We start from the raw sequence: 14,906 nt of genomic DNA on the forward strand, positions 1-14,906 counted from the left end.
ACTGCTTCAGCATATTCACATCTAAAACATAATGTATCACATCTACTACCTCGTCATTTGGAAGTTTTATATATGGCGTCAACTTTTTTTTTTAAGCTGGTAGAATCTAGAAGGCCTTATGTTCAGACATTAGCGTCACACATGTTAAATAGCAACATCAGGAACACATTTCGTTAAACACGCCATTGTGTAGAAACCGTAATTTGGAAATTGATATACAGCAGACCTAAATGAAAGATAGTGAAGAATGAAATACCATTTTTACGTGAACGTTATCTTTTTGCTCCCTCCCCAGGCTTGCGCCTAGTTACATTCAGCTAATGAAAAATTAGTTTGATGTAATGCGCAATCCCACCGTAAGGACTTAATTACAAACCCACCGATAGAAAAGCTCACTGAACACCAGTAACCTCAATACGAGCATCTTAAGAGCTACTTGCTACCTTTATTTTCTTGTTTCTGTGGGTGACAAAGTGTAAAGATTTACTATGTTACCTTAAGTGTTCCGTTGTCCCGTAGTATGGTGGTTCCACACACGTCCAGATAGCTTCGCTACCAAGCAACAGGATGATTAGCATGAAACGCTTTGACAACGGCGGAGTTATTTCGAAAGACGTTATCTCTGCTATTACGCAACGTAATCCTCGCCCAGCGGTTGAGAACATTTCTCTATACGCACACTTCTCAGTACACAACTTACAACACCGTCGGTCTTAAAGTAAACCATCATTGATGGCCAATTTTAGAGCATGCTTTTTGTAGATAGCTTAGTGGCTTTGCCCAGTGGCTTCACCAGTTTTAGCCATCCACCTGTTTTATCCACCATCAGTTGCTTCTTACCACAATTCTAGTGAGGAACTTTCATGTCTTCAAAATTAGATTCATGCTTTATGGCCATCATAATGTAATTTCAAAAGACTAGTTTTAAAGTCTGTTGGGATTTCTGGTAAGTATCCCTGTTTATTGGGCACTGCACTTCAAACTCAGTCATGTAAGATTCAATGTGAGAGGAAAGGAAGTCAGGTAGGTGAACAATAAATATGCTAACAAAGTGTCAGGTTTTTATGTACTTTAATGAACTTTTTTTCATCAAAATGTAATTCCCCACCAAGTTCATGCTTACCTAAATTATTTGGTAACAAAATAATTAAGCAGACATTGGGGAATGCAGGGAGTAACATTAGTGTCAGTCGAAATTGTTCCAGTATGTTATGAAACAACAGACAAGTACACTTGCCAAAAGGACCTTAATACAGAAGATGAAAACTTTTCTTAAATCAGACAGTTCAACCTTTAAGCAAAATACTATAGTATTCTCATAGCCAAAGGCTCTTAATAGTTAAGCAAATTACCAGTATGGCAAAACATTTCTTTGCTATCTGCAAACAAAATACATCTCTTGTAAGAAATTTTTAATTAAAATAACTATCTTCTTATTGCCTATTCCATACTGCCTAAATGCCACTTTAGAGGGATTGCAGCCTGAAGTTCTACCAATCTACGTGCTTACTCTACTGAATAATGTTACACGCTCACAAAGCCGTGCAATGTGCTCCAGATATGGTGTGAACATTAACAGTCACGAGTAACGACAATTGGCAGTACAGCACACTAATTTCCTTCATTTCTTTCTCACTGACGTTCTTTTGAGCAAGATCTTTTAAACCTTTGGCACCCGATATAATCATTTGTAATACGTTGAAAGGGGGACAGGGGTCGCGAGCTAGCGCAAATCACGAGCCAGTGTCAGTTTAAACACATCTGGCTTCGAAGCCAGAGCACATTACAAGCGAACTTTGAAGATACACCTTTCCTCTTTAAATAGGTAATATTGATATATACACATTGATACAATTAAATTTTTTTTACTTAATCACTAGTGATAAGAAATGCTGTTTGAAAGTTTTATTACTTTAAAGTCAATACCATGCGTAATAAACCTAACGACAACCTATAACTTCACGTCATGCAAAGAAAAAATCTTATGCTTAATCACTCTCAAAACTTATCCGACGGTCATAAAGAAATGTTACTGAGATCTAATATTTGGAATATAATCAACAACAAAAAAGCAATATTCTGCACATTTTTCTGTCATTCCTGGTAAAGCCACGCAACTAGCAATCACACATACATAATAAAAGTTCCTAAAACTTCCAGTCACGCAAGAAAAGTGCTAACGAATTAGGAGAATTAATGTGCAATGCTCAAAAAAATACGAGTCTCACAGTTTGGGCATAATTTCACTGTGGAGACAAACGTTGACAGTCTTACGAAACAGTACTTGCAAATCTAAATTCATCTATGCTTAAAGTGCTCACACTTGGGCAAGAAATAAAAAATTGCCGAACACCGAACTAACGGAGAGTGTGCCTCTACCTTTCTTAAGATTAATTCTAATGTCTATTGTTCGTTAACTCTAAAACGATAAAAATTCGTGTTTCTCATGTTTTCTTAAAAATTTAAAATGTTTCCAAATTACTCAGGTAGTCTGTAAAAACCATCAGCTGTTTTTGTGATTTCATGGAACTATATTCATAAATATTACTTGCGACATTTTTTTAAAGAAATTCTGAACACACTCTACAGTACCCGTTCAAAGTTGCACCGAACGTATTACGTCCCGCCTCTGGCTTCGTAGGGTCACTTCACGTGGAGTCATCCTTTAAAAAAAAAAAGGATCCTCAATCGCGAAGCTATTGTGCACTTCCTGCAAGCACAGCCTACATCCTTACAGGCCGGTTTCCCTTTCTCCTCGCGAGCGAATTTGCTCGCCTCAGCGAGGTCGACTGGCACGTATAACCGAGCAATACGGAACCATCGTGACAGCCACACAAAGAGGCGGTTATGTAAACAGACGAAAGTTGTGCATTCCCAAGTATGGACTTTTCACCAAAAAAAACTCACGTCTCCACTATTGTAACTGGCAGAAGAGAGATGGTAAAGAAAACTTGGCAATGTCCGTGCTGAATTTTTTATGTCCCTGAACTGATCGCGGACGCTGTAAGTAACCTTTGTCAACAAGTAATTTCATACGGAAACAAACATGAGCATCAAGGGGCATAACGTATCATCACTCCGTTTACTTTGGAATACTCAACGCTTGTCTGCTGCTGTTGCTGCTACTACTACTATACAAAACCTAATCTAAAATATCTGCAAGAAACTATGATTTCAAACCTCTTACCTACAATTTTTCAAGAAAACTTTCCATTACTTCAAAAAATCTTCAACCAAGTTACCAGATAAAAGCATTAAACATACTGCATATTGTAACTTCAGGCTGCATTCTACCTTATTCATGAAAAAGAAAATTGAAACTTATCCTCCTAGTAATTCAAAACAGCACAACCAGAAATTTCATTTATTTCTTTTGGAGCTTTTTTTCACAGCCACACACCAAATCAATTTAAACGAGTTGTGTATCTCGGAATGGTTTGGTCGCAATTATTTTTTAGCGTAGTGTTTTTTCCTGTTAAGTCCGTTTTGTCCACTTTTTTCGTCATTTTTCGTGCATTCATGCTATTAGAAAATATTTTTCTCTTTTTTTATGACTCAACAGTAGGTTCAGTGCCGCAACGTGACGTGTAGTCACGGTCACGACTAACTCGTGAAACAGTTTATGGGCTTTTTTTTTTTAGCTTCCCGTCGCACAGTTTCTGGGTACGAGGCGGTAAGCGGCCGGCACCTCCTTAGCCGGCGGAGTGCGGGGGCGGACGGCGGCCGCCGCGTTCACAGTTTGCAGAAGAGCTCCGCCGCTGCGGCTGCGACCGCCTCCGGGCGGCAGTGGACGCGAACGCGCAGCTGCGAACGCGAGCGCGAACATCACGAGGAGCAAGCGGCGGCAGCTGCGGCCATCCACGCCGCGGCGGCGCCGCCCGCGCACGTGCACGTGGGGATGACGGGCGCGTAGAACACGTGGCCGTGCCCCGTCGTGTACAGCAGCGTGGCGGTGGGCGCGGGGGCGGCGGGGGCGGTGGCCGCGGGGGCGGCCGCCTGGTGGTGCGCCGCCAGGAGCCGGCTCTGCTCGGCGAAGAGCACGCGGTAGGCCAGCTCCTCTATGAGGGCGAGCGTCTGCCGCCGCTCGTGGCCCATCAGGCACACGGTCGACTCCTCGACGACGCTGTGCAGAAGCATCAGGTACTGGTACTTGAGTTGCTCCTCGTCCGCGTCGACGAAGTGGTTCCACAGGTAGTTCTCGAGCTTGGCCCGCTGCTGGTTGATGTCCGAGAAGTCTATGAAGAAGCGCGAGCACATGTAGCGCTCGAGCGTCTTGATGTAGTCGGGCTGCGCCGGCCGGTAGTTCTTGACGAGCAGGTAGCAGTACTTGAGCAGGCCGCCGCCGCGGATCTCCTCCGGGTGCCTGGTCGCGATCAGCTTCTTGTGCAGGTGGTAGAGCGCCTCCTGGAAGTCGCCGTACACGGACTCGCCGACGACGGTCGGGTAGAAGTTCTCGCCGATGGGCAGCTCGCTGCACTCGTAGAAGAGCAGCAGCGAGTCGAGCACGATCTGGAACGAGTCGACGGAGAACTCGAACTGGCGCCGCATCGAGTCCACGAACTTGAGCTCGACGTTCTTGTGGCCGCGCGAGTTGCCGAGCGAGATGAGAGACCAGCGGTCGCCGTCGTGGTTCACCTTCACCATCTTGGAGACGTACGCCTCCTTGAGGCTGCACGTGGTGATGCGCTTGCGGCTGACGCCCTCGGGCAGCAGGTCGAACAGCGAGCCCAGCACGGCCGTCTTGACGCGGTCGAAGTTGCGCCCGCCCGACAGCTCGACGGCGAAGATGAGGTCGAGGTCGTTGTAGGGCTGCGACTCGGTGGCGAGCACGTGCGACGCGGCGCCGCCGTTGAGGCGGATGTCGCGCACGCGGACGCCCGTCTCCGCCTCCAGCTTGGCACGCACCACCGTCACCAGGTCGCGCAGGCGCACCTCCAGCGTGGGGAAGTTGCCGCGCCCGTGGATCGACACCACCTCGTCCATGACGTCGTTGAGGCGGCGCACCTGCTCGTAGCTGAGCACCGCCAGCCGCTGCTGGCCGCCGCTACCGCTGCCGCCGGTCGAGTTCTCGCTGACCTGGCTCAGGGTCTCCATCATGTTGACGCGCCGACGACGCTCCTCGCCGATCTCCAAGGAGCCACACTGCAACCGACAGAAAACACACCAGTCAGCATCGCTGCAGGAGACACTGCTTACTAGCGCTGCGCACGCCCATAATCTATAGCAAGTGTTTGCGACATTAACGTCCAATGGTGGTACAATATTTTGCTGCCTTTCACGTTAGTGCTGCACGTCAGTCACAATAGGGCGAAGAAACTAGTGTCGGGAGATTTCGGGAAAAACATTGTTTGCGTTGCGGAAACGGGGCTACTAAAATGTAGACTTTCGCGGCCGGAAATATGTCCATTATAATTGACTGGGCTGTTACGCCGTGGTCGGTTGACGAATTCTGTGTCAATTCCCAACCTTTCGTCTCCGACTGCGAGAGGCATCTTCAAGGGTGTCCGTAGCTCGATGGAAGGACCAACACACCCACCGGCTCGCTACTGACTCGCTGAGCCAGTGGGTGTGTTGGTCCTTCCATCGAGCTACGGACACCCTTGAAGATGCCTCTCGCAGTCGGAGACGAAAGGTTGGGAATTGACACAGAATTCATCAACCGACCTCGGCGTAACAGCCCGGTCAATTATAATGGAAACGGGGCTGTAACATCAGAAATGGAGAGAAAATAAAAAATACTTTTGACTACGTTAATCAGCAACACTTTATCAGATCCTGGCTATTGAGTCTGACGATTGTCTTTGAATGTCGAAAGCACGACTATCGCTGTGAATGAGTAAAAAATGAAAATACCTCGCAGAAGGGTGGATACATGGAAAACGTGCATGAACGGTTCACTGACAGATGAAGGAACAAAACGCACACATACACTTAGAAGACAACATGGTCGCTTTCCGCTTATGTGTCACTATAGCGGTGTCAACCATTTTCATGCTTTACCACACTTCGAAATGTGAGAGTAACATGTCTGTGTCACGTTTTTATGTCATGTATCTGGCGATCTTTCTACGTCTGAAATGTTGTGATGTGCGGCTGGTCCCCGGCGGAGGTTCCAGTCTTCATAAAAACTTTCATCGTTTAGTTGAGCTGATTTAAAATATCTTAATGATCCATTGTATTTTAATTGTCAAATCCTGTACTGCATAGCGCGTATCTGAGGACGGTGCCTAGCTTCGGAGGTTAGTGTCAGCCCAGCAGGCGTGTAACCTCGAGCAGGCTCAAACCGACGAATTCGAAAGTAATGCCTCCTATTAATGCTGTTTCTCCATTACGATACTGTTTTTCATTCCAGCACGGATATTTGTAGTTTCCTTTAGCCATGAAATTTCATGGTGTTTTATGTGATATATCTAACTGTTCATGTTATGATCTAAAATTCCGATAATTAAATGAATGCAAAGCAGTCAGCCAGTTTGAAACTTTGACCAAGTATTCGACAGATGTAAACCAGACTTCAGAAACAAATTTAAGTAAAATTTCACACTGGGAAACACCTAATAATAAAATTATCAATATTTTTTCCATGAAAATATGCTGTTAGTGCGCTTCATTGTATACATTATTAAACATGTTGGCCCCTATGGTAAGGGCTTGTCATGTAGGATTAGTTACAATGTAGAAATAAACCACACAAGTCTTTTTTTCTCAATGTGAAATTTTAGTTGCATGAATTTCAGAATACGGGATTACATGCGGCGAAACTATGACCAAGAGGTCGAATAAAATCACCTTTAGCTGCAACTAGTTGACAGCTTTGGATTCATTTACTGGTCTGACGTGTTCGAAACTCTGAAATACTCAGATTGGTAACTGGTCCCTTATGCCAAATATCCTGAACGACCGTATTTGACGTTTTAAACCATCAGGTAACTGATCTCAGGACGTCCACAGCCCAGTGCAATCTAGACTGCAGCTTATGCGTACGAGGTTAAAAACCTAGTAATTCTAGAAGCAATCAAACAAAAATGGTAACAAATGTAGAAATGGGCTACCGATTACTAACGTGTTCGGAGCATAGTTAGTTACCATTTCAGACTACGAACTTTGTCGAACTGAGCACTTTGCCCAACAAAACTGCTTAAATGAAAACTAAGGCAGTAAGGTTAACACTAGCGAAACCACACGCAAAGGTAACACTCCTGGAAGATTGATTGTAATGCCAACATTGATCTTTGTTAAATTTTCTGGCTGTCCATAAAGTCAGCAGAAAATTAAAGAAATAAAGGCCGATAAGGAACTACACGCACAACTGTCCTTGTGTCTGAAAAAATGTTTTGGAGTCATTATTACATTTGCTTGATACGCTGTCACTACAAATCTACAATCCTACTGGAAATTTTAAAACCATTCTCAGTTTGATGCTTAACAATATAATGCAACCTCTCAGCGATTTTGTACGAACGTTCTCGTACGATAGCGTACAGGTTTTCATCCATTGCAGCTGGCTAACCTCTGAACATTTAGACACTCTGGAGTACTCTAAACCAATCACTGTTTTGCTCGCAAAATGAAGTGGCAAACATTACAAATGCAATTACTGTTTCAGTACCTTTAAGAAGCCGACTGTTTAACGGACTACTTCGCTGAGTCGAAAGTGAATGGAAACCTACTGACCCGTATTACAATTTACAGAGTCAACAGTTACGGAAGTTATCTTCGCACAATGCCGTGACTGTATTACTGCCTTTCTCTTGGGTACAGGACTGGGAGTAAATGCAGGTCTCCAACCACAATGCGAAGATAACGGTAACATTACGTATCGTGCCAGATAGCAAGACGCGTTCAAGATGGTGTAACATTCGTTTCATCAAGTCCTGGTTATTTGTGCAATTGTCTCTAAAAACAAAATTTGCGCGGTGGCAACAGCTGACAGCTCTAGCGATGTTTTGAAGTCGTTTTCGCACGTCCACAGCGGACTCATGTCACCAACAAAGCTATAGTGTGTTCAGACCCATTGTCCACATGAGTTTACTGATGTCTCGTTTCTGCTGCACTGACACGATCAACGTGAATTTCTCCATTTAGTAAACGAGTGACAAAAGTTTGAGACCTCTTCTCGACGAGTTTCTGTAAGACTTCTGTTGATCTGTAGGTAATGAAGAGAAATTCAGCTTAAATGTAGAGCGTGAGTCGCCAGCCATGCAGCAATAGCGGCGTGAATCACAGTCCAGGCTAGCAGCACTGTTACGTAACAGCGCGGCTACTGGCCCACCACGGCGCGCGCAATCCTCTAACAGATGGCTCACAAAAAAGTGAAAAGCACGCCGCACCACGTACAGTGCTCTTAGGAGTACTGTACTAACGATGTTATGCACTAACACGAAGTAGGACAAGTGTACCGATGAGCACACAACGAGTCAAGTCCATAGACGCGGACAACATTTTTACGGTGACGAGAAGCTTGTCTGTTCCAGCACAGGGGAAAGTAAGTTCCGCGATTATGTACAGCGTTACGACAATGGTATTAGGAGTGTTGTTGCTTAACCGATGAAGACTCGGGAATAAATTTCTAAAAAATTTAAACGTTGCGTCACAGAACCTCTATGCACCAAAAAATTAAGCACACGAATCAGGAAGATGAATGAGGTATGTACCGTGTTTAGTGAACTGCTCGCAAGGCGACTGTCAGCTGGAGCAGCAGCGTGCCAATTCCATGCACAGACCAGCGTCTACTGAACTAGACGCCGTAGGACGGAACGCAGTGCCTTCGTACGTATCCCAGCTCCGGCGTTGTCGCGAAAGGGAGCGCGGGCGCAGCAGTGGTTGTCAGGCGCGCGAAGCAGCCGAGTCGGCGGACAGCGGCGAGCCGCGCGACGGGACACACGAAGAGCGCAACCAGCCGTCAACCGACGTCGACGAGCGGCCGGCGGTGACTGGCTGCTGCCGCAGGTGTGGAGGCAGAGGGGCCGCGCGCTCCCCACCACCGCGCCGCCACCGCCGCCGCGCCACGGCAGGCCCGTTGCCAGGCAACGCCGCGGACAGTGAAAGGACGGCCGCCTGACGTCACTCAACATGGCGTCCGGCCGCTGCCCGCGGCGTAGAGTAGACCGGAGCAAGGACTCTTCAGCGGTGCAGCGGCGCGGTGCCTCACCCCCCCTCCCCACCCCCGAAACTCCAATCTGACGTCACTGCCATCTGCGGAGGCGTCGCAACAGCCGCAGCCGTAAAGGACGACACGGAAGGCTTTAAAAGATATCTCCCAGTGGTAACACCTGCCAAGCACGCTGGAAAGTACCTGAAGTGGCATTACTTCACTGCATTTTTCCTATACAAAAATGTGCAGGAGCATTTCGTTCGTTATAATTAGCGACGCCGGAAAGAGCTCTACAATCAATTTCGCCCTGCGGAATGCAGCATCAAGCATGTCACATCTATTTCTGAACATTGACGACTGCTTGTCTATTCACTATCTAAGGTTTTTATGTTGGTAACGCCACGTCGCGATCTATATGAAAATCTGATTCTGCTGTGTGAAGTCCGTGGCTGGTTTGCATTGTTGGAGACTTTGCTATTGTAGTGTGATGTCAACACAGCGCGTAGCGTTGCGCAGTTTGAGGTGAGCCGCCAACAGCGGTGGATGTCTGAAGAGAGAGATGACAGTTTTGAGAGAGGACGATCTGGACGTGTCCGTCAGAAAAACCATGTAAGTACGGTGTTTTCTATCAAAATCTTTCATTTGCTAACTATACCTACCGGTAGTTACTGCCTTCAGTAGTTATAATCCTTTATTTAGCTGGCAGTATTAGCGCTCGCTGTATTGCAGTAGTTCGAGTAACGAAGATTTTTGTAAGGTAAGTGACTCGAAACGTTTAGGTTATTGTTAGTCAGGGCCACTCTTTTGTAGATATTATTGAAAGTCAGATTGCGTTGCGCTAAAAATATTGTGTGTCAGTTTAGTGATGATCAGAATAAGTAAAGAGAGAAATGTCTGCTCAGCTGTTTGAAAATCAAACATACGGGGTTTACCAGCACAGTAATTAAAAATTCTCAATTGCCCTCGTCCTATTCACCTCATTCGTCTCCAATGGACCTTCAGAACTGAACACAGTGAAGGAAAAATGCCTGCCCGCAGATACCGAACACTGGCGGCAATACTGAAATTTGTCATTCACTCTCGTTTGACGGTTCTGGCTTGATCACAGTAACGCGATTCCAAGTTAATAAGGCTGTAGCAGTTCAGAGTTCTATCAATCCAGTCCTCGTACCGTTTGAAGTTTATCATGGTACTAGCTATGATTTGTTTTTCTTCCCTTTTAAAGCAGTCAGCGACCGTGTTCGGACAAGTAATACCAGTGACGTCAGTAGTCTCGGGTCAGTTTCCGATTACTCCATCTTATTTCTGGTATTAGGGTTGAAACCGGTAAACTGTTCTAAGTTCATCCAGTGCCATCAAGCCATCAGTAAAGAGTATTTCCCATAACACTTTGCATGCGAAGCAGTAGTTCTCGGGGGGTTTTCCAGAATTTTTCACCCCTGCCCATGCAGCAGTTTCCACCTACCCCCAGCGAAGAATTAACATATTTTGTGCACTATTTATACCGTCACTGAGATATTGGGTGCAGCGAACAAGATTTAGAGGTACCAGCTTGCGAAATACTTTTCTGTTCGGGAAATATTTTTGCACAATTTCTGTATGCAGGCACGTAACGGATGTCTAATGAAGTCCATACGTGAGCGAACAAACAACGTCATGTCACTGAAGTATCACGCAAGACCCCAATTTTTATCTGATAAGTAGCTCGTCTGCTCTCTCCATGGAAACTTCCCGGAGCACTAGGATACTTTTATCTTACATTTCCTATGGTACGGTGATTACTGCGCACGTTTGGAAACTGGAGAGCCGTTTATTCAACAGCACATCTGTGACTAAATACGCGGAAGTCTACTTTCAGTCAACATGCTGTCATAAGAATGACCAAACCGTTAGTTCGAACAGTCTACGGGTGTACTGCCGTTCCATAATGTCGAGCGGCAGTACACCCGTGGACTGTTCGAGCAATAAATACGCCGGGAGAAGTCGAAGAATCACAAAACTATAGTTATTTGCTCACTTGGCACCTGTGCGAGAAATTTCATTTCATTAGCACTCCTTATTAAACTTTTAATGGGTTAGAGTTAATCTTGGCCTTTTAGACGTCTTTGACGCTGCTGCTTTTACTATTTGATGCGAGAACCCATAGTCGACAGCAGCAACGATTTCACACTTTTCCGTCTCTGGACGAGCGGCAGTAACTAAAATATTCTATCGAGTCCTGTTTATTTGTTCTTAACTCAACGAAGTAAAATCAAGGTTGGGGTTAAAATCACTTTCCTGGTACTCAGCCCATTTTTGATCTGCTCCTCTGCGTGTGGTACTTTAACACTTAATATTTCTATATAAGCATTTAAACTGTTCATGTGCTGAATATAAATGAACTGAATTTTGGCGAAAATTCAAATGACCAGGCAACCCCAAAATGATTAATCAGCAGCGTAACGTCGGTGGAAGGCTACAAAGCTGGCGGGAGATAAAACTAGCAGCCGTTCTTGGAAGACCACTGTATGAACGTAAAAGTGATTCAATGGCAGACCTTCGCCTGCCTGCTGTCGAGATAACCCTAACGGTTATCTGTCACTGCTCTGACAAGCTCTCCACCGATTCTGCTTCAGTTGGCAACGAGAAGGGCCAACGAACCTTATCGCAGATAATCCAATTGCCTCTCCGCTTACAGCTCAATTGGCAAATCTGCCATTTGACTCTCCAGGCTGCATTTGCAAGACTTTCAAGACACGTTCCGTAGTGCTGGAGAGCTTCTGGACACTAGTGAAATACGTGAACTAGCTTACACCGGCAGCCCGCATTTACCCACATAAGCGTTTTCTGAACGGATTCAGTTTTTTAGTTTAGCATTTAACGAAGGTTCGCTCCCCGATCTCTTAAGACAAGTTCTGAATGTTTACCAAATACATCATTGAGTAATTTATAACACAGAGTATCGGCTTTCTGCGGATTTTTAGCCCCCAGGTTAAAGTTTCAGCGCGCGGAGGACCAATTTTCTGACGGACTACTTTATCTGTGGCACGTTACTAAATTTATGAAATAACAGTAAATATTCCCGCGTTGCATATTATGAAGCAGAAAGTTTAGAGAACGCTGAATTATCTCGTTGCTAGTTTCAGTTTTCGTGAGAGCTGCAATCTACATGTGTTCCATTCTTGTTTGTAACGATGTTACCAGTAAATGTGTTTCATAGTTCAATGTATTATTTGAATTTTGTTTTTCAAGATTGTGCTTAGCTTTTCACGATCACGCATACTTAAATACCTTCAACGAAGGTCTGAATTATAATATGCCTCGTGAGGGTATCCTGGGCGGAATTATCAACTATGTGACAGCAACTGTCATTCTAATAGAAGTAGTGTAGTAAACATGCGCTCTGAAATGCATACTTCAAGAGACAAGCACTATTTCAGCAGGAGGTGTGGTTCACAGTATCGGAAACAAAGTAGTACTCGGCGCTTGAAAAGTATGCGTTTCAGAGCGTATGTTTACTAGACTTTCCTTTGAATGGTCGTTCCTCATTCCTGACTTCTGGCCATTCTTCCTGGGATACCACGTACATTGCTTTTGATTTCTATTGCTAATTTCTGTGACTTCCTTAAGGATGGAAGAAGATGGACATTCGAATCCCCCCAAGTCTTTCCAGTTCTTCGTTTCGTTTCTTATTATCCAGAAATACTAATGCAGACCTCCAGAAGGAACCGCAGTATTTATATAGCGTCGTCACCAGGAACTAATGTTAGGTTAAAGACACTGGTTTCGAACTACGAAACCAACAGGAAGGTCTGACGTACAGAGTACCAGTATTTTAAGTAAAATGAGTCATTGAATTTGCTGAAACCTTGAGAAGATCGTGTTCGAAATGTCGTCGCATAGTTCATTAGGAACTCAACACTGAAAAGTGGATAGGATGAAAATTGCTAGCTCCAATGTATCAAACGCAATTACGAACATCGTAAGCAATGGAGTGGTATCACCACGAAAGAATTTTTTGTGTTACCGTTTGTCGTCTTGACGGAACCAAATCGACAGACTAATTCAACTTCGAGAGTACTCTCAGGTTGAGGTACAGCGCTGTTCGCACATTTGTGCTCCACTGGACAACATGTGAAGCTCCGCATAGCTATTCGTGAATGTAGTGGCAGTTTATCTCCGGCGTGTACGTCAGTAGGCGGCAAGATACATCACCGTACAATTCATGGATCCCTGGAAACCTCTACGTTAAAATACTGCGAAGCATATGCCAGGCTGGAAGTCATTAGAATGTAATTTAGGAGATTTAATTCGTCCACGAAAAAAGCTGCTTATCAGACGCGTTCATCCTATTTGTCAGTATTGCGGTAAGGATCTGACACCATTCTGAAGCTGCTTTGAGAAGGAAGAGCTAAGATCCAACGGAAAGGCAAATTTCGTCGCTGGGTTGCTTAGCAAACACGAAACCTTTATGCAGTAGACTGGATAATTGGACGTTCTAAAGCCTTCAAAAATTTCGAGTGTAGTTAGATTTCACGAAAGAAATGGGTAACAAATGAAGAGGAAATGTAAGTAAGGGTTAGAAACGAAAAATAGGATTCAGGTTATTGTACTTTCGAAGCACTGGCAGTACTTTACAAAATAGAAATTAATAGCTCCACCTGTAAAAGGAAGTTAATATTTTTGCCACTTTTCAACACACCACACGCAAATACGAATTTCAAAAACACGTAATTGAACGTTAGTACTTTACAGTTCGACCCATGATCTGTCGTATGAAGAGATTGCTGGAAAGATCTGAACGAACTAAATTTTAAGTAAGTTGTACATATGGTGTGTTTTTCCGCCACGTCCTGAAGAATGTTATATGATGACCCAGAGGAAATGACATTAGGTGGTACTGGGCACTGAAATACGTGAACGGATAAAGATGGAAACTTATGCCGGATCGGGACTAACCCGGATTTCTTTGTTTTTATGACCGATGGCCCTTACCGCTTCGGTCATCTGGACACGGTCCTCGACACACAAATTTCCTAATTATCCATACAGTACTCCTGCCTATTCACCTTGTCACTCGCAGGAAATTGCTGATTCCCGTAAGAGTTCGAGCGTGTTGGTACACTTGCACTGAAGGGATCATTGGGCCTTCTCGCCCTGATTATACGTATGTCGCCTCTATTTTTCAGATCGTAATCGCTTAAGGCTGCAGGATCAAAAATGTTGCATTCTGTCAGGCATGTCCGACAAGATGATCACAGAATTCTAACCTAGGACGGGGCAGCATAATGATTATATGCACGAAGTAACTCTTACGGTAATCGGCGAATAACTGCAATTACTGAAGGTAAAGGGGCAGGGGCACTGGGTCACTAGTGTGCGTGGTGGTTGGTGGTTCCGAAATTTCAGTGCCAGGGACCGTAACCGGATGGGCAAGGCTAACACTTCGACCGTTCAAGAATTTTGAAAAACATGTAAAATATGTAAAAATCTGCCAATCGGTTGCATAGATTTTCTATATACCTTGACCAGGTTTCGTCACCTCTAAGGGTGACTTCATCAGAAGGTACGGTAATTACACGAAGAACATATCGTCAAAGACGTACCGTGTTCCAGTCCCTGTTTGGCACACATTCTTAACTTTCACTAACGATAAATTTCAATGTCCAATAGCATTCAAAGTGCATTTCCTTTCGATCATAATTACGAAGTCTGTAAGCAGTTCGCTTGGAAGTATCTGGTCCTGCGATAGTACATTTAAGTTTTGAGCAAATAGTGCGAGAGGGCACACTGTGCTCCCCTTGTTTCCAGTGACACTAATTGGACCGAAGAC

At 44.7% G+C, this 14,906-nt stretch overlaps 1 protein-coding gene across 2 annotated transcripts in view; it reads right to left on the bottom strand.

Moving 5' to 3' along the window:
- Positions 1-1,054: 1,054 nt before the first annotated feature.
- LOC126482370 (terminal nucleotidyltransferase 5C) overlaps positions 1,055-14,906 on the bottom strand; it is an 89,849-nt gene continuing 75,997 nt past the window's right edge. The window contains exons 1-2 of one of the 2 annotated variants that reach the window (XM_050106459.1): positions 8,655-8,919; positions 1,055-5,142 (exon numbers count right to left, since the gene is read on the bottom strand). In XM_050106459.1, the coding sequence (XP_049962416.1) occupies positions 3,826-5,097 (1,272 nt within the window). In that variant the 5' untranslated portion in view covers positions 5,098-5,142; positions 8,655-8,919 and the 3' untranslated portion in view covers positions 1,055-3,825. Of the gene's footprint in view, positions 5,143-8,654; positions 8,920-14,906 lie in introns of those variants that run through there. The other variant, XM_050106458.1, reaches the window with a different exon arrangement.

The sequence above is a fragment of the Schistocerca serialis genome, chromosome 5 (assembly GCF_023864345.2).
Source record: "Schistocerca serialis cubense isolate TAMUIC-IGC-003099 chromosome 5, iqSchSeri2.2, whole genome shotgun sequence".
NCBI lineage: Eukaryota > Metazoa > Arthropoda > Insecta > Orthoptera > Acrididae > Schistocerca > Schistocerca serialis.